Source organism: Hyperoodon ampullatus (assembly GCF_949752795.1).
Source record: "Hyperoodon ampullatus genome assembly, chromosome: 13".
Lineage (NCBI taxonomy): Eukaryota > Metazoa > Chordata > Mammalia > Artiodactyla > Ziphiidae > Hyperoodon > Hyperoodon ampullatus.
In genome coordinates, this window is record NC_136926.1 from 30,753,866 (window position 1) to 30,779,698 (window position 25,833).

Genomic DNA, 25,833 nt, shown 5'->3' on the forward strand with positions numbered 1-25,833 from the left:
GAGTCACACACACTTCTCCCCAAGGCCCGTCCTCACTGGGGAGGGAGGGGGCAGGAAAGCAGGGAAGGGATGTCCCCGGAGCACCTGCTGGGCACAAGCTGGGGACAGTCTTCTCACGCACAGTATCACCAACTCCGGTTTGCTTCCTCGCCTGGGTTCAGAGAGACCACACATCACTCCAACTCTACAATAATCTGAGCCCGAGGAGATTCTGTCTAGAATTCTTCAAGATATTCAGGAAAACCTCTCACAAAGATCAGGAGCCTTAAAAAAAAAAAATCCAAACTGGAAGTCCTGAGTTCCTCTGACCAGATGCCCGTGAGGGCATTTCACGCTGGGGTGTGGTCAGACCCTTCTACCCTCTTCTGGAATATTGGTGGATGTGAAACCCACTGACCCCATGATCGGCATCTCCCCTGCGAAGCACTTCTGCACACAAGCCTCCAGCGGGCTGAGTCAAGTTCAGGGAGTTAATCCCATTTCAAGTCTAGGCACTTTCAAAATACGCCAGGCCTAGCTCTGCTCAAGGATTTACAAGCTTACACAACCAAAGTCTGTTAGGTGAGCCCAGCTCCCGCTACGCACACACGCACGCACGTGCACACACACACCAAATCTACATACTCTCCTTCTCCAACCCCCAGTGAAAAAGAAACTATAGTCTTGTGGCAATTACAGAAGAGCAAAGTATTTTAGATTAGAGTAAAAGAAGGTCAAGCTCTAAATAAGGTCTGGAGTGTAGAGACTTGGCTGACTCCGCAGAAAAATCGTACCGGCAGGCAGAATCTGGAGCAGCTGGATTGGTTGGCCAAGAACGCAATTCCACTGCCATGGAAAGGAGTCAACAGCAGGTGTCATTAGGCTCGCAGGCCTATCGTTTACCAGACTATTTCTGTCTAGCGGGAGAAAGTTTACCCTCTGGGCAAGGACCAATCCACCAGGCTTCCCCTTCCCCGCTTTCCTAAATGGGAGTTTTTAATATAGTTCTCGTTTTTCTTCTGTACAGTGGGTGTGGCGGGGGAGTGGTTAAATTCATCCTTTGGCTCAGTGCATTTACAAAACTGTAGTTAATCATATATAAATACATAATATGCATGTATATGTGCACATATACATGTCCACACACACACACACCACTGCCTAATATTTACTTATTATTTTTATCGAAATCCAACTTTGTTAACTGAAATTTGTACTGCGGTAGCTGTGGATTCACACTCAGTTACAAGAAATAATACTGAGAGACTCCTTGTACGCTTTGCCCTGTTTCCCCAAATGGCACCGTTCTGCAAAACTGTAACATCACACCCAGGATACTGACACCAATACACTCCATCTTGTTCAGATTCCCCTGGTTTTACTGGTGCTTTGTGTGTGTGTATTATCACTTGTGTAGGCTCGTGTCCTCCCCACAGAGAGGTGGACATTTCCAGCATCACAAGGATGCCTCGTGCTGCCCTTTTACGTCCATGCTGTCCTTCCCCCCACCCCCACCCACCTCACCCTGACCATAACCACTCATCTCCCTCTAATTCTAAAATGGTTTCATTCCCCAAAGTTATATAAGTGGAATCATACAACATGAAACCCTCGGTACTGGCTTTATTCACTCAGCATATTTCCCTGGAGGTTTGTCCAGGTTGCTTGTACCCGTTTTGTTTCTTTTCACTGCTGAGTAGTATTCCACGGTGTGACACACCCTGGTGTGCCCAGAAGGACATCTGGGCTGATTCCATCACAAATAAGGTTTCTGTGGGGACTTCCCTGGTGGCGCAGTGGTTTTGAATCTGCCTTCCAATGCAGGGGACATGGGTTTGATCCCTAGTCAGGGAACTAGATCCCACATGCATGCCGCAACTAAGAGTTCACATGCTGCAACTAAGGAGCCTGCTGGCCACAACTAAGGAGCACACATGCCTCAACTAAGACCCAGTGCAATCAAAAGTAAATAAATAAACAAATAATTAATTTTAAAAAAAGTTTCCATTAACTTTCATGTGCAGGTTTTCTGTGAACGTAAGTTTTCATTTCTCTGGGACAAATGCCCAAGAGTGTGATTGCTGGGGCATATGGTAATTTTATATTTAGTTTTTAAAGAAATCGCCAAAGTGTTTTCCAGAGTTTTACACTCACATCAGCAATGTACGAAGGATCCAGTTCTTCCCCACCCTCACCCACACTAGTTGTTATTCTTCTTTCTTATTTTAGCCATTCTGATGGTCTGATTATGACATTCAACATCTTTTCAGGGCTTTGCTCAACATCTTGATATTCTCTTGGGTGAAATGTCTGCTCGTCTCTTTTGCCCATTTTACAATCAGACTTTGTTAAACATTAAGTCTTCAGAGTTCTTTATGTAGCCTACATGCTACTCCTTGGTCAGATGTTTGGTTTGCAAATATTTGCTCCCAGTCTGTACGTTGTCTTTTATCCTCTTCATGGGCTTTCACAGAGCTAATGTTTTTAATTTTGAAGAGGTCCAATTGATCAATTTTTCCTTAGATACACTGGGCTTTTGCTATCAAGTCTAAGAACTCTTTGCCTAACCCCAGATTCTCAAGATTTTCTCTTAGATTTTTTCTAAAAGTTTCTAAGAGTTTTACATTTTACATTAGAGTCTATGATTCATTTTAGAGTAATTTTTATATAAGGTGTGAGGCTAGGGTTGAAGTTCTTTTTTTCCCTCTTTTTTAAAGTTTGGCAGTTCCTCAAATTATTAAATACCGAGTTACCAAATGACCCCAAAATTTTACTCCTACGTATATACCCAAGAGAAATGAAAACATATGTCCATATAAAATTTGTACATGATTATTCACAGCAGCACTTTTCATAATAGCCAAAAGGTGGAAACAACTTGAATTTCAACTGGTGAATGAAAAAATAAAATGTGGTATATTCACACAATGGAATAACAGTTAGCCATGAAAATGAATGAAGTAACTGATACAAACTTCAACATGGATGGACCTTGGAATATGCTGAGTGAAAGAAGCCAGGCACAGAAGACCACATTTGTATGATTTCATTTATACAAAATGTCCACAAAAGGCAAATTAATAAAGACAGAAAGGTACATTAGTGGTTGCTAGGGGCGGGAAGGAGGTGGAAATTGGAAGTGGCTGTAAATGAGCATGATGCTTGTTTGTAGAGTGGAGATGTTCTGAAATGAGATGTGAGGCTGACTAGACAACTCTATACATACACAAAATTCATTGAACTGCATACTTAAAACAGATGGGTCTTATGGTTTGTCAATTATCTCAATAAAATATATTAAATGCTTAAAAATTTTAAATTTACTAGCATCAAACTGGGTTTTCTTGTTGAGTTAATCAGAGGTTTGAAGAAGAATCGCAAAGGGAGTTATGTCCTTGATTCAATAACAAGGAGAATTTAAGAGAAAAATCTAAGAGAGTTTTGTGTCTAACAAGAGATCCACATTCCACCCTTTAAACCACAACTACGGGAGCTGGAGAAGCCACATTCAGACCCACTGAGGCCAAACCAGGGGGTGTGGGCTCATGGGACAGTGACCCCATGATGTCACACTGGAAGCTGGAGGTAGTACTGGATCATCTCCCTTTGGGGATGGAGTATAGATAAGCAGACAAAGCAGAATGTCTGCTGAGGAGAATGCAAAACAGTGAATTCCACCCTGAGAAACGGTGTGACTTTGGTGCCAGCGGCCAAACCAACATGTCACAGACATCAGGCTGGACTTTTCCAGGAACTGCCCCTCTTCAAAACCACCCACCCTCCCATTCTTGTGATTATGGTGGGAGAAATCATCTGTCCCACCCACATCCCCTCCCTTGGCCACAAATGCTTTCTCATGACGTGGGGCAATCCTTTTATGGCAGTGTAGAAACAAAGAGAGCGCCAGGCCAGGATCTTTCTAGAAACCAAAGCTGGAACATATCAAATACCAGAGCTAAAGGCACCCTTGTTTTTTTTACCATGTGGATCCCAGTACCTTCCAATAAATTCCCCTTTTTCCTGAAATTAATTTCAATTGAGTTTCAATTCCCTATAGTCAAGAGTCCTAACTAATTCCATTCACGTTTAAATCGTTTTCTGCTTAAATTGTCATCCATTAGTTCTCCCATAGCACACAAGGCTTAGTTCACTGAAAGTCGCACCTTTATCACAATTCAATGGTGTCAGATGAGAGCAAAGGCTTTCTCTCAGCAGAGGCTGCCTCCACCCACCCACCCCACCTCCTTCCCATGACAAAAGTTAAACCATTCATCTGGGAATTCTAGACAAGCAGGCTGTTTCAGGATTACAGTGCAGAAGGCAGAGATCTGAACTAAGTCTGGGGAGTTTAAAGATTTGTCCAGCCCCCAGAAAAACAAACAAGTAAGTGGTGGTTATGGCTGTTACTATAAACCAACCTGATGCAATGTGATATAAAGCTTCTGAAATCCCAAAGAAACAGAGCAATTTGGCAAAGGCCATCTTAAGGGCTTTTGCAAGATCTATTCCTGTTGTTCATTACACTTTGGTTTAATCATGTTTGGAGTAGCAAAACCTGAAGCATGTATCATTGTCTTTACGAAAATCAACTACTCGAATTGCTGATAATTAAATTAACCAGGGGATGGAGACAATACAAATTCACTGTTTTCTTTTTTATTTCAGTTTTATTTAGTAAAAATAGTTAGCTTATCAGGCTACATAAAGCTATCATCACAGCTCTAGTCTACACAGACTGGGTCCCTACAAACCTCTGTCCTGGCAGAGGAAGTTCAATATCCAGTGTCTCTGGGAGAAGCCAAAATGTTCACATACGATGCATCAAATTCAGATCTTAGAACAAAACAGTGAGATCATATAGACCTGGCTACATCCTTAAGTTAAAGTCTAGAACTAAAACAAACAGGGATGCTGTGGAAAATGTGAAGAATTCTAACCCTCCTCACCATATGAAAATGTTACTAAAATGGTAATAGTAGTAATAATGACAAAAACAACAGAAAAGGTAACAATAAACAATAATAAGGGAATTCCCTGGCAGTCCAGAGGTTAGGACTCCGAGCTTCTACTGCAGGGGGCACGGGTTCGATCCCTGGTTGGGGAACTAAGATCTTGCAAGCCGTGCGGCATGGCCAAGTAAATAAATGAATTAATTAATTTAAAAAAATATTAAAACCATTTAGCCCAAAGACATCTAGAGTCAGGGGTGTAACTGTACTCTGTACAGGAGATTTGATTTAAATATTCATGAGTGGGTGCTCTCTCAAATGTGCATCTCCCTATTATTTTTCCCTCAATTCTATTCTGGTTGAATAAATACCACCTTGATCACCACAAGTGAATGACATCAATTAAATTATGACACTGAGAACAGACTTAACCACACAGTTGCGACAGCCTTTTACGCACAGACATTCAGGATGGAGGACTTGAACTGCATAGACATTTTTAAAATGCATCTTACCTAATATCTGAGAGGTCGCACTTGTTTCCAGCGATAGCCATCACAATGTTTTCTGGACCATGTTCTTTCAGTTCTTTCACCCATTTCTTCAAGGTATGAAATGAATCCTAAACCAAAAGTGTAAATCAATCTTGGGAAAGACCCATCAGTGTAATATCTGAACCATGTAGAAATACAAACCCAATATAATTTAATGAAGAAAAATATCTTCAGGGGGCACACGAAGGTTAACATACTACCCCAACCTGGGCACAAAATTTAATATTAACTAAGTTATACTTACAGAGCCTGTAAAAAGTTCCCCTTCTAAAATGGAAACTTGAAGTTAAGATAATCGTATTAGCAATTTTCTTTTATAAATAACATTAATGTTAGCCTTACCTCAACTTGAGTAAGACAAAGCTATAGGACTGAACACACATACACACACACATACACACATGCGCATAAACGCATGCTTTAGAGTCCTATTTTCCTAACTGCTCTTCCCTCACAATGACCTCCAGGAAACAGCCAAGGTAGCCACTCCATTTAGGAAGCAGTGCTCAGGAACTCATGGATGGTCCCAGCATCGAATTAGTTAAAGCAGGTAACTAAGTTCAGTTAAGCAGGTCCTGAACGCTGAGCTCCAGGAGTGGGGGAAATGCCAGCAGACCACTGCTGTTACTCATTGATGGGTATCCTGGATCCTCAAAATGATAACTAAAAATACATTCATCCCATATGCACGCAGACACACTATACATATATAAACATCATCCTTGGCGTTTCAAGTTGTATGATTGAAACACTAATAGGAAATAAGTATCTATAACCATCAAACATGCAACATTTAAAAGTAATTTTCCTTTTCCTAAAAATCTGACATTCTGGAGACCAGTATTAGCAGGCATAACCTTGCCCTTACAAACAGTCAATTTTAAAAACGAAAGATCATTGTTGTTTATTTAATTTAGCAGGTAGATTTGAAAGGCTTAGCTACATAGAGATGAGAGAAACTCAAAATTTGGTGTTCACTCACCCCAACCAGCATACTGTGCAATCTCACCCCAGGCTGCTGGTGAGACCCAGTGATGTCTCTGCCTTGGTCTTTCTAGGAGGATCACCATAAACGGCACCTAAATTCTAAAGGGGACCTCTTACCTGTTTGGTAATATCATACACTATGACAGCTGCTGCAGATCCACGATAGTACATGGGAGCCAGTGAATGAAACTGTTTAGGAACAATGGATAGTTTTAGGCCAAAGTGAACATACTTTATGCAATCCCAAATTAAACATAAAATTATCACCCTACATCATCCCTATAGGATCCCTAGAATTTCCCCAGAATTCAGATCAGATGATAAATGTTCCTCCTCAATGGCACATTCCCTTGTAGTTTATAAACCATGAAATTCATTCTTGGGAAAAGCCAAAAATAAACGTTATTTTCAATGTTGCTATCCTATGAATTTTCTTTTCTCTACCGCTCATCACTTATCTAATATGGTGGACCCAGGGCAATCTCATTAGGATGACACAGCGATAAGATGTTTGCCAAGGGAAGGAAAAGACAAGACTGGCACAAATCACACCACCCGGGCCTGGCTGCTAAGGAAGAACACTGCAGCAAGGGCATCTCGGCCCCCGCCCTCGGGTCTGGAAGGCTGCCGTCCCACAAATTCACAACAAGTGGTGAGAGAGATGAGCTTCGTTCCAAACGTGAACAGAGCAAGTGTTGCTGGTCATGAGAATCATTCATCCCCAAGCAGGACAGATACTTATCCTGGGGATACATACAGATTTTATGTATGTTTTGAAGAATATATCTTTAAATATATTTGAATATATCTGAAGAATATATCACAGAGGTGTTTTGAAAGACAATAAGAAAAAGATAACTCAGCTCAATAGAAAAATGAACAAAGGATATATATAGATAGATAAATCACAGAGGAAAAGTAATAAATTGCCAATAAATACTTTTAAATATGTTCAATGATAATAAAAGAAATGAAAATAAAAGCAATGATAGGGTATTCATTAATTTATTAAGTATTAAAAAGATTGATCATATCCAGGGTTGGTGTGGGTTTGGGGCAGGAGGCACTCATACACTACACAGGAATGTATTTTAAGACCTGTTTATGGAAAGATGCTCAACACCACTAACTATCAGGGAACTGCAAATCAAAACCACATGAGATATCACCTTGCACCTTTTAGAACAGGTATTATTAAAAAGACAAGAAATAACAAGTGTTGGTGGGGATGTGGAGAAAAGGGTACCCTCGTACGTTGTTGTCTGGAATGTAAATTGGTGTAGCCACTATGGAAAACAGTATGGAGGTTGCTCAAAAGATTAAAAATAGAGCTACTAAATGGCCCAGCAATTCCTTTTCTGGATATTTATCTGAAGAAAACAAAAATGCTAACTTGAAAAGATATATTCGCCCTCATGTACACAACAGCATTATTTACAAAAGTCAAGACATGGAAAAACTACCAGTGTCCATCAACTGATAAATGGATCATTAATAAGATATGATACACACACACACACACACACACATACACACTCACATACACACACACACACACACACCACACATATATAAACACACCACACACACACAGGAATATTATTCAGCCATAAAAAATAATGAAATCTTGCCATTTGCAATACCACAGAGAGAACTTGAGGGCATCATGCTAAGTGAAGTAAGTCAGTCTGAGAAAGATAAATACCATATGATCTCACTTACATGTGGATCGAAAAACTGAATTCACAGATACAGAGAGCAGACTGGAGGTCGCCAGAGGCCGTGGGTAGGGGTGGGCATAATAGGTGAAGGTGGTCAAAAGGTACCAACTTCTGGGCTTCCCCGCCAATGCAGAGGACACGAGTTGGAGCCCTGGTCTGGGAAGATCCCACGTGCCGCAGAGCAACTAGGCCCGTGCGCCACAACTACTGAGCCTGCATTCTAGAGCCCACGAGCCACAACTACTGAAGCCTGCGTACCTAGAGCCCGTGCTCTGCAACAAGAGAAGCCACCGCAATGAGAAGCCCGCGCACTGCAACAAAGAGTAGCCCCCGCTCTCCGCAACTAGAGAAAGCCCCGCGCAGCAACGAAGACCCAACGCAGCCAAAAATAAATAAATAAAATAAATAAATTTATATTAAAAAAAAGGTACCAACTTCCAAGTATAAAATAAATAAGTCAGGGGAGGGAATCAATAGCATAGTGACTATAGTTGATAATACTGTATTGTATATTTGAAAGTTCCTAAGAGAATAGATCTTAAAAGTTCTCATCACAAGAAAAAAAATTGTAACTGTGCAGTGACGAATGTTACCTAGGATGTGAACTAGACTGACTGTGGTGATCATTTCACAATACATACAAACACCAAATCACTATGTTGTAAACCTGAAACTAACATAATGTGGTATGACAATTATACATCAATTTTTAAAAAAAGTCAAGTACATAGAAGCAAAGAACAGAGTGGTGGTTAGCAGGAACTGAGGGCGCTGGGTAGGGGTGGATGGGAAGACACTGATCAAAGGGGATGAGGTTGCAGCTATGTGGGTAAGTCTAGAGATGGAATATACAGCGTGATGACAGTGGTTGATAATACTTGAACCTGGAAATTTGCCAAGAGAATAGATTTCACATGTTCTCACCACTTAAAAAGGGTAACTAAGTGAAGAGAAAATATGCTAATTAGCTTGACTGCAGTAATCATTTCACTACATATACATACATCAAATCATCGTGTTGCACACCTTAAACATATACAATTTTTATTTTTTTTTTAAAAAAGAGATCTTCTTTCAAAGCTACCATTGGTAACATATAACAAAAAGTTGAAATGTGCGTATCGTTTGATCCCAAAGTTCCACTTTTGTGATCGTCACACAAAGATCCTCATCCCTATGTGGTAAATGGGAGAAAAATATTCAAAACAACCCAAAGGTTCATCATAGAGAATTCATTAACAGTGTATGTATATCATGGAAATGCCACAACCATTAAAATGATGGTGAGGATTTTTATTTATAGGAAAAGATATCCTTGACATACCGTTAAATGAAAACAACAGTCTCAGGGCAGCAGACGCAGCATAATATAATTTTGGGTAAAATGTGTCTGGGTGTGTCCGTGTGTATAGGTATAACATTATGTTTCTCAAAATGTTAACAGTGGGATTTCTCATCACGTGTACCTTTTCCTCGTAAGAGTCTGTACTGTATAAATTTTTATGATGATTTTTAAATGATTTTTAAATTTTATAAAAGCAGCCATATTTCAGCCATAAAAAATAATGAAATAATTTTCAGCAACATGGAGGGCTCTAGAGATTATCATACTGAGTGAATGTAAATCAGACAAAGACAAATATCATATGATATCACTTATATGTGTAATCTAAAAGAATGATACAAATGAACTTACTTACAAAACAGAAATAGACTCACAGACATAGAAAACAAACTTATGGTTACCAAAGAGGAAAGGTGGGGGGAAGGCATAAATTAGGAGTTTGGGATTAACATATATACACTATTATATATAGAACAGACAATCAACAAGGACCTACTGTACAGCACAGGGAACTCTACTCCATATTCTGTAATAAACTATGTGGGAAAAGAATCTGAAAAAGAGTGGATATATGTATATGTACAACTGAATCCCTTTGCCGTACACCTGAAACTAACACAACATTGTAAATCAACTACACTCCAATATAAAATAAAAATAAAATTTTAAAAAAAGAAAAAGAGGGGCTTCCCTGGTGGCGCAGTGGTTGAGAGTCCGCCTGCCGATGCAGGGGACACGGGTTCGTGCCCAGGTCCGGGAAGATCCCACATGCCGCGGAGGGGCTGGGCCCATGAGCCATGGCCGCTGAGCCATGGCCGCTGAGCCTGCGCGTCCGGAGCCTGTGCTCCGCAACGGGAGAGGCCACAACAGTGAGAGGCCCGCGTACCGCAAAAAAAAAAAAAAAAAAGAAAAAGAAATAAAAATAAAAGGCAGCCATATTTACTGGGGAGTCGGGGAGGGGGAGAGCAGGGAGAGAAAGTTCGGATCCTGATGCTTTTCTGGCAAACAATAAAGCCATTGCTCTTTTTACTTCCCGTGCAATGCTTTTCATTGAATCAACACTGGCCAACTTGAAACGATCCTACTTGGAAATTGTAAGCACATCCAAAGCCGAGGAGTCCTTTTCCTGCAGGATGCTCGTGTGGCCTCACCAGAGTGTGCAAAGAAGCAGGCCACCCATCCCAGCCCTACGGCCCTCGTGCAAGTCTCCACCTTGATGAGAAACTGCCCTGCTCCTGTGTGGCTTTCGGAAGAGGGAACAGGTGGGATGGAGCTCAGGATGGACCCAGGAGTTCCCAGCTGGAGGACCATGGCGGCTGACCAGGAGTCACTGAGGGCAGAGCCTTTCCATAGGCACTGGCTGCCCAGCTCTGAGTTTGTTGTCCTTGTCAGGCATCAAAAATCTATTTTTAGTCCATCCTTTGGCAACCCACTCCAGATGCAGAAACCAAAATCAGAATTCCTGCCGTAAAGGAGAAAAAAGCCATGCATTTTTTTAAACATTCCTGCTTTGCTAATGGAAAGGAATACATATAAAGTGTCCTTTTAGCCCAATTCTATAAAATGTTGATTTTTCCAAAATAGCCTCCGTCTAAGAATGGTCCACTTAAACACTCGAAGCAGGAGAGTCAGTACAAAATGTATACACAAAGAGGAGCAAATCGTGGATTTTCTAAGACAGAATTGGTTTTCAGCTGTAACACCGTGAAGTGAATCTGAAACGGTCACTACTGTGCAGGGCTCATGAATTATTTACTAGAGCTTTGTACATAATGCATTACTTGCTCTTTCCTTCCTCCAAATGGAATCATTTTGAAATAAATCTGTTGATGAAGCCACTTAAACTTTATTACCAGGGACCTGGGGGTTTTAATGAGTTAAAGTTCGTGTCTCAGTTCCAAAACCCAGTAATGCGTTGGCCAAAAGATAATGTTTGTAGAGGACAAGAAGATAAATCACGTCCGGCCTACAATGTGTATACTTTTCCCCTACAAATATAAAACAAAAGCCACCATCAACCTCAACACTCATTATGACATCATTCCATTTCCATGGGGTTGGAATTAAGACTGATGAAACACTCTCATAAAAGATTCTTCTAGAAACAAAGTTCTCAATCACAGGAGGTTGATAAAACTTTTTTTAAAATCTCACCTTGAAAGGTTATTTGAAAATCAGCACAATAGGTGCCAATTCAAAATCCCTTCTTCCCTAACTATTCAACAAAATATCCAGAATGCCAAATTAAAGTGTTCAGATAATTCTCAGGTGACATTTGTTTAGAAGAAGCACAGGCATTGTTAACAGTCAATCTGTCCCTCAAAAGAAGAGGCTGTTTGGGCTTCCCTGGTGGTGCAGTGGTTGAGAGTCCACCTGCCGATGCAGGGGACACAGGTTCGTGCCCCGGTCCGGGGAGATCCCACATGCCGTGGAGCAGCTGGGTCCGTGAGCCATGGCCACTGAGCCTGCGCATCCGGAGCCTGTGCTCCGCAACGGGAGAGGCTGCAACAGTGAGAGGCCCATGTACCGCAAAAAAAAAAAAAAAGAAAAAAAGAAAAAGAAGAGGCTGTTTATGTCCATGTGTGTGAAGGTTTGTTTGTAATTGCTGGATGTCTACAGGGTAAGCGCAAGGGAATGGCCCTCTCTGAGCTTCTAAGACCCTCAGCTTTCACAGGTGCAAAGTGCTGTTCCCACTTCCAGCAATGGGCAAAATGATAAGTGGGCATGACCTTTCTGGAAAGCATCTGGACAATGTATTTAGAAAGTCTTACCTAAATGTCCATCGACAGAGGAGTGGATAAAGAAGATGTGGTACATATATATATATACAATGGAATATTACTCAGCCATAAAGAAGAATAAAATAATGCCATGCGTAGCAACATGGATGGACCTAGAGATCATCATACTAAGTGAAGAAAGTCAAACAAAGACAAATATCATATGACATCACTCATATATAGAATCTAATTTTTTAAAATGATACAAATGAACTTATTTACAAAACAGAAACAGACATACAGACAGAGAAAACAAACTTATGGTTACCAAAGGGGAAATGTTGGGGCGGGAGGATAAATCAGGAGCTTGGGATAAACACATGCACACTACCATGTATAAGATAGATAACCAGCAAGGACCTATTGTATAGCACAGGCAACTCTACCCAATATTCTGTGATAACCTACATGAGAAAAGAATCTAAAAAGATTGAATATATGTATATGTACAGCTGAATCACTTTGTTGTACACCTGAAACTACCATAACATTGTAAATCAACTACACTCCAATAAAATTAAAAATTTTTTTAAAGTTTTGAAACATTCATATGCTTTGACTCAACAATTCCACTTCTGAAAGGGATGATCAGAGGTGGCCTCAAAGAAACCAGAACTCATTTTAGAATCATCAGCAATGCTGAAAAATTGTAATCAACCTCAATGTCTAACCATCGGGGACTGGAAACCTAACTTTGGCTTAGCCGTATGATGGAATACTGGGCAGCAATTACACTCAAGTTTCTGAAAAATATGAAATGGCACGTGAGGCAAGATGGCTTAGTTTTTCCCAAGGAAGGGTTTTCTGCAGAACCCTGTGCCCTTGAAGTACTTTTTGGAAAAAAGGTTTCTTGGTCATGTAAGTTTGAGAAACTCTACATATTACAATGTTCCCCTGGAGGTTTATGGAGTTTTATTAGTACATGAAAGGCTCTGAAAATTTCTGCAGTAAAGGAACCTATTTATTTTGCTTTTAACTCAGAATTTTTAATTTACTTTTTACCTTTTTTCAAGTAATATTTATTAACATCTAGGGACCTAGTGAGTGTCCTGAGAACCCACCTTAGGGGCACAGGATGAAGACCCAAGACAGGGTGTTGACCTGCGTCTGGCTCTGTACAGGTTTGGGGGTGGCGGTGGCGGGGTGTAGGTGGTGACAGCTCAGGTTTTCCCAGCTCTGTGAGGACACTCAGGGTTCAAGGTGAGACAGGCTCTGCATGGAACCTCCTTGCCCTGCCCTGCTCTTGCTGTACCTGTAAAACAAAGCTCCCTTCTTCCCATCCCACAGCATCCTTTGTGTGCCTACACACACACACACACACACACACACACTCAGCACACAGGCAGAAAGTGTTATTCCAGGAAACCTAATCCTTTAGACCACCCAGTCTGCTTCAGGCAAAATTCCTTACACGCAGGTTGGTGGTGGCATAAATTCCAAAGCAGCAAAATTCTGCACGTCAAGGATGAGCAGTGGTGGAAAATACATGAAATTTCCAAACAAGGACAGGCCCCAGCTGGGCTCTCTCTCCCCAGATGAGTAACCCAAGCCAGGGGGCTATGGCTTCAGGTCCTGGAACTTCAGGGACTGGTTGTTTTAGGATTTTCAGAGAACGCTCTGTCCCTGGTGAGATGCTTCCACGCAGCCTGGGAGCCAGTGCTGGTCTGTCTCGGGGGCCAGCGCTCGAGCAGAAATTCTCACCCTCCCCCAGAACACCAGGGCCACGCACACTCAAGGGCAGAAGCCAAAACACATCCCGAGGTCCCTCAGGATTCAAACAAAGAGGGAAGTGGTAAAGGAAAATTCCTGACATTCCGACATTCTCAGCTGGCGAAAGTTGAATGGAAAAACCACTACTGAATGTACTTTCTGTGTCATTCAGAAGAGCGTTTCTATGTTTTACACAGACCCTCTCTCTCCACAGAAAAGCAGAGGCCTATTTAATATGCCTACTCAGATGTCCTAAAATCCAATAATACGTAAAGTTTAATAGAAAAGCCTATTAAAATGGTTACTTCTGAATAATGCCATTATAGGCAAACCATCCCTTATTTCCATATTTCCTAATTATTTTTTAAATTTTTTTAAGAAGATACACTACTTACGCAATGGGAGGGGATTTTTTCCCCTCTGCTTTCTTTTTTCTTTTAATGTGCCAGTTAATGTCAAAGGGCTTCCTCTGCATTCGGAGATCAAAGGGTTAAAGCAAAAGTCCCAGGAGGAAGCTGGGGTTTAGGGTCACCTGACAAGGTATGTGCAAAACTTCTGTAGCAGAAAATGATATGACCAAATCCAAATGTCTTTCCACAAAAACGGTGTTGGCGTGGGAGTAAGGGGAAGAGGATCAGTGTGTTTTAAAAGACAAGGTCATGAGCTGGCCTATTCTGATCCCTAGAATAATGTGTAAGACAGAAGTCAAGGTTTCGAAGCGCTGTAGCAATTCACGTTTCTCCCACCCATGAAAAACCCAACCACAGGGACCTTCAGCTCTCAGTCCAGTTGGCTGGCGCAGGGGGGTGGGGAGCGGTCCTATAAGTGCAGGACCACGTGTGCCCCACTTGCCCCTAAATCATCGGAGGAAATGTGGTGATGGGGTCACGTCTCCCTCTCTCTCCACCAGGCTCTGCGTCCTCGACCCTCTGAGCTTCAATGTCCCATCGTGGAGGTGAGTCCCCCGCGGGGTGGGACCACAGAGCATCACCCAGGATCATACCCGAGCTGGTGACCCCACACTCACAGGCACTGGCCACCCCGGTGCCAGCAAAGCTGGCCCTCGATGCAGCCACGAGGAAACCTGCCCCCCTGCCCCGTGCATCGCCTTGCTGAGCCCAGGTCGGCCTCCCGTGACCCACTGTCCTAAAGCTTCCATCAGTGCATTTAGATGTTGCCATGGCCTCCATGCTGGCTGCACAGCGGGGGCTGGGGGATGCTGTCTTTTACTGCTGGGTTGCGATATTTGTTTACATACACTGTCGAATCTATTTTTAACTTTATATCATGGAAATTTTCAAACACACACACAAGAAGAGAGCAGAGTATAACGCACGTCGGTGCTCTTATCCTCCAGACTCAGCACCCCGACCCGCGGCCCCTAATATCCGCCCCCTCCTTACCGCCCAGCCCACCCCCACCACTGGAGCCCAATGTAGCGAACACTTGACATCATATCATGTTAACTGTAAAGCAGAAGGATTTTTCTTCAAATATAAGTCAAATTGTGTCACCTTCCTGTTCAACATCTAACTTAGCATAAAATCCACCCCCTGGACTGTGGTGTCAAGGCCCTCGTCACTGGGGCACTAGGCCTGAACCTGCAGCCACAAGGAGTCCCAGGTTTTTTCCCCAGCCGGGACCCTCCTCCACCCACACCCACATGGCTCGCCCCCTCCATCATTCACACATTTCTCAGCTGCCACCTCCTCCTCCAAGAACCTTCGGTGAGCCCCTATCTGAGCAGCAGCAGGAACTCAACAAACATTCAGAGACTGAACCCACAGGATGAGCCAATAGCCCTGTGCAGGCAGGCTAGACAGGGGGATGGGGGAGGTGTTCCCATTTCACAGATGAGAAAACTGAGGCTCCGGATGATTACGTAAATTGCCCACACACACACAGCTCTTAAAAGACCTTGAACACAGGTCTTCTACCCCAAATTCCACATTTTTTCCCCTCATCAGCCGATTCTCTGAAATGAAGCATTGCTTACAGAGATGAAGATATGGGTTGGCACTAACCTTACTCATTCATTCATCAGCTACCACCTGGACACCTGACACGTGACAGGGACCGCTCTAAGCCATGGAGACTCAGGGTTGGTAGGTAGGATAACAGCCCCCAAAGGTTTCCACCTAATCCCTGGACCTGCAGTGATGTTACGGTGCACAGCGACGGGCACTGGGTTCCTGGCCAGCTGACCCTGGGATGGACAATGTCCCTGGGTTACCAGGTGGGCCCAGTGTCATCACAAGGGTCCTCTCACATGGAAGAGGGAGGCAGGAGAGTCAGAGAGACTTGAAGATGCTCTGCTGCGGGCTTTGAAGATGGACAAAGAAGCCACAAACCAAAGACTGTGGGCAGACTCTGTAAAAGGCCAGGAAACGGATTCTCCCCAGAGCCTCTGCGAAGGAACCTGCCCAGACCTGTGACAGCGTGAGCCCGGGTTGTTTGAAGCCACAGGAAAGAGAGAAGGTGAAGAAGACAGACAAATCCCTGTCCTCCAAAGCGCACATTTTCCTTGGATTGGAGGGTGGAGGCGCCGCCTTCAGAGGGGCTGTTCTGGAGATAAAGGCACACACGGTGAGGTCCCTCTCAGAGGACACTCCTCTGTCTCCACGTAGACACGACCTGCTCTCTGCCCCAGGTTGCTTGAGAGTCACAGAGGGAAACTGGCCTCAACCCAAGCGGCATAGACCATGCCTCACAATTAGAAGCCACTTAGGGTGTCACGTCCCAGACTAGACACACACGGTAAAAGCCCAACTATCGAAGCATCTTCATCTAGAGGAGTCACATCCCTCCACAGGACGGGGAGATGCCCTCTGGGGAACAAAGGAAGATAGTGGGGTCTGTCATGATGGGGAGGACGCAGAGGGCACGGGGCTGGGTCCCCTTCAGACCAGCTCAGGGCTGAGCTCCCCGCCCCCACTCCCGGATCCCCACTCCCCATCCCCTTCCCCACTTCCAGTGTCCCATCCCACTGGCCGAGGGCAGAGACGTTTACAGTGCTTCCCGAAGGATTTATTATTTTAGTACATGGACGTGTCCTTCCTCTTGCTCTCCTGTCAGCAGCACCTCTGACACACAGGAGGGCAACTCTCCACCTAAAGTCCTCTTTTCCTAAATGACACCAACACCCACACACTGCACAACCCTGGGGACCAGGTCTATGAGCAACTAGCTCTGTCCCCTCTCCCACACCACCATCAGGCTTTTTTCCTGTAGTTTCTGCTGCCAGGTAACTGCCCCTCTTGGGCTGTACCACTTTTAACTAAAGGAGACTCCTGGGGCTTCTTCTACGAGGAGCCGCTAAAAAAAGAACGAAATAATGTCATGTGCAGCAATGTGGATGGACCTAGAGACTGTCATAGAGAGTGAAGTAAGTCAGACAAAGACAGGTATCACATGATAGTCCTTATATGTGGAAACTAAAAAAACTGGTACAAACGATCTTATTTACAAAACATAAATAGAGTCACAGATGTAGAAAACAAACTTATGGTTACCAGGGAGGGGGAGGGGAGGGGAGGGACAAATTGTAAGGTTGGGATTGACATATAAACACCACCATATATAAAATAGATGACTAATGAGAACCTACTGTATAGCACAGGGAACTCTACTCAGTGCTTTGTAATGGCCTATATGGGAAAAGAATCTAAAAAAGAGTGGAGATATGTATATGTATAACTCATTCCCTTTGCTGTACAATAGAAACTAACTCAACATTTTAAATCAACTCTACTCCAATAAAAATTTAAAAAAATAAAAATATAAATAAACAAATAAGAGGAGCTGCTGTGACCCGGCCCCGTCGACAGCTGTTGATCGCATTTTAATAGCACACAGCACAGCTGCAGGTTTCTAAGCTGTCTCCTTCCCACAAAACCTTCATCCAGTTTTCCTTTCTGGGAGCGCTCTTGGTGGGTGATGGAGCGAGGGGGTAGTTCCCTTATTCGGACCCCGATTCACACTGTGACAGCACTGTTCTCTGGGGGAGGGGGGTGCACGTACTCTACCTCCTCCCACTGAAGGGAGACCCCCATGGAAGTTTGTGAGGAGGCGCCCCAGGGTGGAGCCCCCCCAGCAGTGCTCCAAGTGTGTGCTCCGCGCTGGGAGCTGGGCCTCTCTTTCCAGGGGCTGCAAGGCGAGCGGGGGAGAAAACAAAGAGCAGCTCATTTGGAGCCTGTAAGAGGCCTCTTTCTTCAAGGTTTCCTGAAGGCCAAAATCTCCTCTGACTTTAGCTGCAGCCTATGAATAGTGAACCACTTTCCTGACCATGGACTCCAGTGTCCTGAGAAAGAAGGAACGAGAGCAGACAGGTTTCTTTTGATGTTTATAAAAGAGCCTGAACTTGACCTCAGATACTTGCTGTCTTCAGTTCTCTTTTCCTTCTCAAGGACCCATTCAGACCCAGCAGTGAGGCCACGGCATTCTCAGCTGCATCCCAGCACCCGACCTCCAATCACCTAAGTTTCCAAATGATGGGAGACTGGTAGGTGCTGGCAGAATTCAGCTGAAGTAGGGGAACAAGCAGTACCACTAACCAGCCCGGGCACCCAAGTTTTCACAACTGCACCCACGAAGCTGTCAGCTCCTGGGGTCTCAGTGACTCTTCCTTCTTTAGGCACCCGGGGCTCAAGGTAAACTCCCGACAGAAGGAACAAGTAAAGATTAAACAAACCCGGGTGGTGCCAATATAGCTCTTTAGTATATATTTTATGGAATCTATTAAATCTCTCACAATTGGGGGGAAAAAAAAGTCTGTGCACTCACCAGGAAAGTGACCATAAGCCTTTTGAATCAATGGGTTTCAGAATATTATCCCATTAGCATTAGCAGTATGTATTAAGTCATAAAGTCTGGTCTTGGGTTAGATAATATTGCTGAAATAAAACTAAATCAGCTGCAAATACTACTACTTTGATGACTGATTCCTTCTTTTAAAAAATATATTTAGTCAAATACCATAAATTTCAAGTCTAATAATGGTTTGGTACATTGTAAGTGATAACTTCACAAATATGACCTTGTTTATGGTACTACATGAATTTACTACAGGGACCACACTTAAACATTTAAAAGATTTAATACTTTATTCAACATTTTTTCTTCAGGTACTACTCTGAGGTCAAGACTGTACTTCCAAATCACGAGTAATCTCCAAAAAGATGAAAGACAGTGTGAAACTCACTTATCACTTATAATTTAAAGTTTTAAGGAGTAGGCAACGTCAAATTCACTATGGATTCAATACAATCCCTATCAAAATCCTAGCTGTAGTTTTTTTTGATAAACATTTACAAGCTGATCCTAAAATTCACATGGAAATGCAAGGGACCCAGAAGAGCCAAAAGAACCTTGAAAAAGAAAAACAAAGTTGGAGGACTCATACTTTCCAATTTCAAAGCTTACTACAAAGCTACAGGAAAATTTTAGATCAAAGGAATAGGACCGAGAGTCAGGAATTAAACCCTCACACGTGTGGCCAATTGATCTTCAACAAAGGTGCCAAGACAACTAACTGGGCAAAGAATAGTCTTTTCAATTGTGTGTATAATACTGACATACAAAGAATGAAGCTGAATTCCTTTCTTACCAAGATACACAAAAAGTAACAACAAATGATCAGAGAGCTAAATGTAAGAACTAAGACTATAAAACTCTCAGACGAACATACAGGAGTAAATCCAGTGACCCTGAGTTAGGCAAAGACAAGTGTTGGCGAAAATGTGGAGAAATTGGAACCTCATGCATTGCTGGTAGGAATATAAAATGGTGCAACCACTTTGGAAAACAGCTTGGCAGCTCCTCAGAATGCTAAACTTAAGAGTCACGACCAATTTCACCCCTAGATACACACCCAAGAGATTTTTTAAAATGCATCTGCACAAAACCTTGTACAAGAATGTTCACAGCATCATTTATTCATAAAAGCCAAAAAGTGTAAACAACCCAAACGTCCATCGACTGACGGATGGATAAACAAAATGTAGTAATGCATATGATGGAACATAAACAGCTGTAAGGAGGAAGTACTGACCCAGCTACAACACGGATCAACCTTGATGACATGATGCTCAGTGAAAGTAGACAGTCAGAAAACCCCCAGACTGCATGAGTCCATTTATATGAAATGTCCAGATTAGGAAAATCTAGAGACTGAAATTAGCCGAGGGCTGGGGGATTTGAGGGGAGGCTATTTTTTAGTCTTTATGTGTGTTCTTCAATTTCATCCTTAAAAAGGATAAAACAATGAGCTTGATTTCAGAAGCCAGTCTATCCAACTTCAGATGTTTGCAGAGGACTGGAGAGTTTTTATGCTAATAACGGAATCATCAACTCGCCTTTGTGGCGTCTGTGACTGTGGTTCATTTGAAATCAAAACTACACAAATGCAACCATTACAGCTCAGGCAGTCCACTAGGAAAGACAGGCAGTCCACTAGGAAAGACAGACAGCTATAACACTGACTCTAACCAAATGAAACAAAAGAATAAGATGAGGGCTTCCCTGGTGGCACAATGGTTAAGAATCCGCCTGCCAATGCAGGGGACACAGGTTTGGGTTCTGGTCCGGGAAGATCCCACATGCCACAGAGGAACTAAGCCCGTGCACCACAACTACTGAGCCTGCGCACTAGAGCCCGTGAGCCACAACAAGAGAAGCCACCGCAGTGAGAAGCCCACGCACCGCGACAAAGAGTAGCCCCCGCTCGCCACAGCTAGAGAAAGCCCGCGTGCAGCAGCAAAGACCCAACGCAGCCAAAAATAAATAAATAAAATTAATTAATTAATTAAAAAAAAAGAATAAGATGATGCTAATATTTTTCCAGGTTAGATTCTTAAAATAATGCTGCTCTGATGGATCAGACCAAGAGAAGGAAGCCTGACATTTTTCCAAGATACTGACATTTTCAATGGCGTTATTGTATAGATTGTGATTGTGTTTTAAAGCAGGCACAGAAGGATCTGGAAGCACACATCTAGAAAGTGAAGGTTGCATCTCACATTGTGATATTTAATAGCAATGAGGATATGCTGGTCCCCAGTTTAAGTGAAAAAACAAAGGAGGAAATCAAAGGAAACTCGGAGGGAAGGAATGACGTGTTGATACCGTGAGACAGAAGTCTCATCTCTCCTCACAAATTCTGACGATGGGAGGACAGACCTGGGCAGCTAAATTCCTTTCTCTTCCTGGGGTTCTCTCTGAGCTGCAGTTCCTGAGTACATCCTTCTAGGGGCTTTGCTCACCTACCGCTGCTCCTCCTCACAGATCAGCATGGAGCGGAAACCAGCACCCATGAGAACAGGGCAGGATGGAAACCCCAAAAGCCCCCACCGAGCTCCAACACGGGCACTCTTCCCTTGCAACACCCCTCTGGGGAGCAGCAAAGTAAATGCACAAATCTCAAAAATGGTAAGCTTTTAACAAACTGGATTCAACAATCAATTGGAAATGGTTACATTTTTTTAAAACCATTTTTCTTACAGAGGCACTCGGTGGATTACCATTTGCCATTGAAAGAACTGGAGGATGCCCATCATATATGGCTGAACTAAAAGCAAAATTAAGACAACGTATCAATAAAGAACACACTCTTACACCCAGATAAAACTCTAGTTTGAAAAGATACATGTACCCCTATGTTCATAGCAGCACTATTCACAATAGCCAAGACATGGAAACAACCTAAATGTCCCTGAACAGAGGAATGGATAAAGAAGATGTGATACATATACACAATGGAATACTACTCAGCCACAAAAAGAATGAAATAATGCCATTTGCAGCAACATGGATGGACCTAGAGATTATCATACTAAATGAAGTCAGAAAGAGAAAGACAAATACCATATGATATCATTTATATGTGAAATCTAAAGTATGACACAAATGAACGTATCTATGAAACAGAAACACACTCACAGACAGAGAGAACAGACTTGTGGTTGCCAATGGGGGGTGGGCATGGAAGGACTGGGAGTTTGGGATTAGCAGAGGCAAACTATTATATATAGGGTGGATAAACAACAAGGTCCTACTGTACAGCACAGGGAACTATATTCAATATCCTGTGATAAACTGTAATGGAAAAGAATATATATATGTATAAGTGAGTCACTTTGCTATACAGCAGAAATCAACACAACACTGTAAATCAACTATACTTCAATAAAATTTAAAACAAAAAAAGAATGAATGCACTCTTATACAAGGACAGGAGAACCGGGATCCTTTTACATCTTCAGTGCCCAGAGGGAAAAATAAACTTTCAAGAGTTCGAATCTGTGCCACACGTATAATGCAGGATTAGTACCGGCAGTAAGTAGCGCATCGACGGAAGTGCTGTGTGTGCCAGGCAGACACAGGCTTGGTCTAATTTTGAGGAATTAACATATGCAAAGCACTGCACTCAACAGTCTCCCTCCTTGAGGACACAGAGATCTGTCTTGATATTGTCAATTCATAAATCCAAAGAGATTGGGTTTGTTTAGCGTTGTGAAAACTAAGGAGAACAGCAGCAGATTTCTATGAAGATAAGGAGGGAAAATAAAACGCACTGGACTCCAACAATTAATGAGAGAACCAACAGCACTCTGCACCAGCAACAGCAGGGAATTTATTTTTAGCTCAAACATGAGGCAACGTCATTACCAGCACGATTAAGTCCCGCAATGAGCTTCCAAAACGACTGAAAGACTGCCATCCTGGAGAGACGGGGGACCGCACAGGGGGACCACAGACAAGGTCAGCCGGGAGTCACACACCAGCCCTTCGAGGGTCAGAGGGATCGGACGACCAAGAGTCTGAGTGGATACAGCTCACTTGCTCTTCACAAACTGGATTCACCTGAAGTTACCACCCAAACCCCATCCCTCTTCCCTGAAGTATAAAGAGAATCACTAGTACGGAGCTGTGCCTTGCACTTACAAGGCTAACACTTTTCAAATTATAGGCCCAGTAATATAGTCACAGGTGTCTATAACCTCTAAGAGTCAAATTTTAGAAAAGCAATTAGAAGAATTAAAAATACAGTCATATGAAAAAAATTTTATTGCTATGTTGCTTTGAGATGCTAAGTGGGCCAGACTCCAAACTAAAATAGTCACTTTAGAGCCAAATTTCATCAAAAGCAATCGACCCCTTGAATATTTTATTGGAATAAGTAACTAAATGTCAAATGTCCTGTTTAGATTATACAGAAATCTCCCTTTAAGGACACTATTATCAAGTGAAAACGGCAGATTATAAAGACTCATGATCCCACTGATATGAAATTATCCGCACACACAGTGAGCTATCTGAAGGATGGTCACCTAATGTCAACAGTGGAAATATCTGGGGGTTGGGATTTTGGATAATTTTACTTTCAACTGTATGGTTTTGTATGATTTTTCTATCATAACAGAACTATAAAGCACAGGACCCAGACTGCTGGATTCAAATTTCAGCTTTATACCTTATTAGCTGTGTGATCTTGAGCAAGTTACTTAACCTCTCTGTGCCTGGGTGACCTCCCCTGTAAATGGAGATAAAGTCCCCAGCTCAGAGTGTTGTGAGCAGACTAAATGCATTGGTGCACAGAAGGCACTCAGCACAGGGCTGGAGCACAACAAGCCTTCAGGACACGGCAGCCGGCGGTAGAAGCCACAGTGCTGCCAGATCTATGTAAAATTGACTTATTACACTCATTAAAAGAAGCTGCAAAAGCAACTATTTCATGGGCAAAAGTAAAAAGGGGAGCAAGAAAATCTCACTGCTTAAGTTTAAATAACAACCCCTCAAACTCCCAAAACAAAAAACTAGCAGATCTACTACAGAGAACACACAAGTACATGCACAAGAGGTCCCTAAGAAGACATTTCCCCTGGAATCCATCCCCCTCACTTCAGGAAACAGAGAGAAAGAGGTGCCCCAGGCAGCAGCTTCATATGTGCATATCTGCAATCTCAATTCCGCAGAGAAATAGAAGACATTCTAATGAGGTTAGCATTTGTAGGACAGAAGATTCGTCCCAATTAAAGAAAAGGAAATCTCTGAAACGCCTTAATCTACAAACGCTGGAATGTTCATTTTAAGAGTGGATTTATAGAAAATGAAAATTATATAAACACATATTGATTTGTTAGGAACTGATGATGAAAAATGATGGATTATCCTGAACCCTGGATTCTCTTTCTTTGAGAGGGAGACGGTCCACAGAATCGATAAGTGAATTCAATAGTGTATTAGAGGCTGGTAAGGGCTATGGAGAAAAATGGGGTGGGGAGGGCGGGGAGGAAGTGCTGACATTCTAGGCAGGGTGAGCAGAGAAGGTGACATCTGAGCTGGGACCAGATCAGGGGAAGTTCAACCTGTCACTCCACGATCACAAGCTCTGGTGAAAGTTTTGATCAGGCTGAAAGCTCTTGTTGAAGACAAAGTATTGGTTACCACTGTGTTCACTTCTCCTGGCCACCCCTCTCAACTTTGATAACATACGCTCTACTTACTACACACATTCTCTGTTCTAGACAGTCTGCTGGTGTTTGTTATTTCACTTTTTAAAATCTAAAGATGTGAGGTTCATGAGTAATCTCCATAAATATTTTCAGCAAAGAAAAAGAATCAGGAATAAGAAAGCAGTCATCTGCTGTTTCTGGTAACCCAATGTCCATTGCCCTGTTTCCAAGCAAGAGAACCCAGACTTTCCTCAGGGAACAAAGCCCGTCCGGCTCCCAGCCAGCAGGGTTCAGGCGCAGCTGAGCGTAGCCTACACCTCCAGGGGTAAGTGTACTGCCTGGCCCCACCAGCAGGGGCGCCACAGCCCCCGAGCACATGACCAGGTGGAGGAGGACCCCAGGGGCAGGTCTGGGAAGAGATGCCTGCTTCCTGGGGTTGCTGATGAGGCCTCTTTGCCACCCTCGTGGAAGGGAAGCTGGTGGGTCAGCCTAAAAATTAAGTCAATTTAAAGGTAAGCAAGCCAAGGACTTCCCTGGTGGCACAGTGGTTAAGAATCCGCCTGCCAATGCAGGGGACAGGGGTTCGAGCCCTACTCTGGGAAGATCCCACATGCCGCGGAGCAAGGAAGCCCGTGCGCCACAACTACTGAAGCCCTCGCACCTAGAGCCCGTGCTCTGCAGCAAGAAAAGCCACTGCAACGAGAAGCCCTAGCACCGCAATGAAGAATAGCCCCTACTCGCCACTAGAGAAAGCCCGCACGCAACAATGAAGACCCAGTGCAACCAAAAATATAAATAAATTAATTAATTTAAAAAATTAAAAATAAATAAAATAAAGGTAAGCAAGCCAAGAAAACCGAATAGAGACAGACGCCCTGGACAGCACGTTGGCAGGAATGGAACTCAGCCTCACCCTAAGATGATTTTGCCCCCTTCTTTTTCTCATAGCTGAAGAGTACATTTCCTTTTTTGCTTAAATTATGTCAAGCTGGGTTTCTATCACTCACAACCAGTAGTCTTGCCAAATACAAAGAAACAGTTGGTCGCTGGCATTTTTTTCCCCCAGGATTTTCCCTAGAAAGCCAGCAGCAGCACGTTCTTACCCGTTCCTGACCAGCAGTGTCCCAGATGAGGAACTTATGAAGTTCATTTCCACAAGGCACTGTTTTGGTCATAAAAGATGCCCTGAAAAAGAAAACCGACATCTCCACGTTACCGATCACCCCTACAACCTTCACGAAGACTCCTGTTTCCAACAGGTGACGGTGGAGCCTCTGCAGGACTCCAGAAGCTGTCCTCTCAGGGGTCACGGAGAGGAAAGAAGGGCTGTGGAGTCCTGTCACCAAAAAAAATATTC

General features: G+C 43.1%; 1 protein-coding gene across 1 annotated transcript in view; it reads right to left on the reverse strand.

Annotated features, from left to right (window-relative positions):
• RAB31 (RAB31, member RAS oncogene family) overlaps window positions 1-25,833 on the reverse strand; it is a gene marked incomplete at both ends in the record, with an annotated part of 108,900 nt that overhangs the window by 37,510 nt on the left and 45,557 nt on the right. Inside the window, 3 exons of the mRNA XM_079717372.1 lie at window positions 5,444-5,550; window positions 6,587-6,658; window positions 25,580-25,661. Coding sequence (XP_079573498.1) covers window positions 5,444-5,550; window positions 6,587-6,658; window positions 25,580-25,661 — 261 coding nt within the window. The remainder of the gene's footprint in view (window positions 1-5,443; window positions 5,551-6,586; window positions 6,659-25,579; window positions 25,662-25,833) is intronic.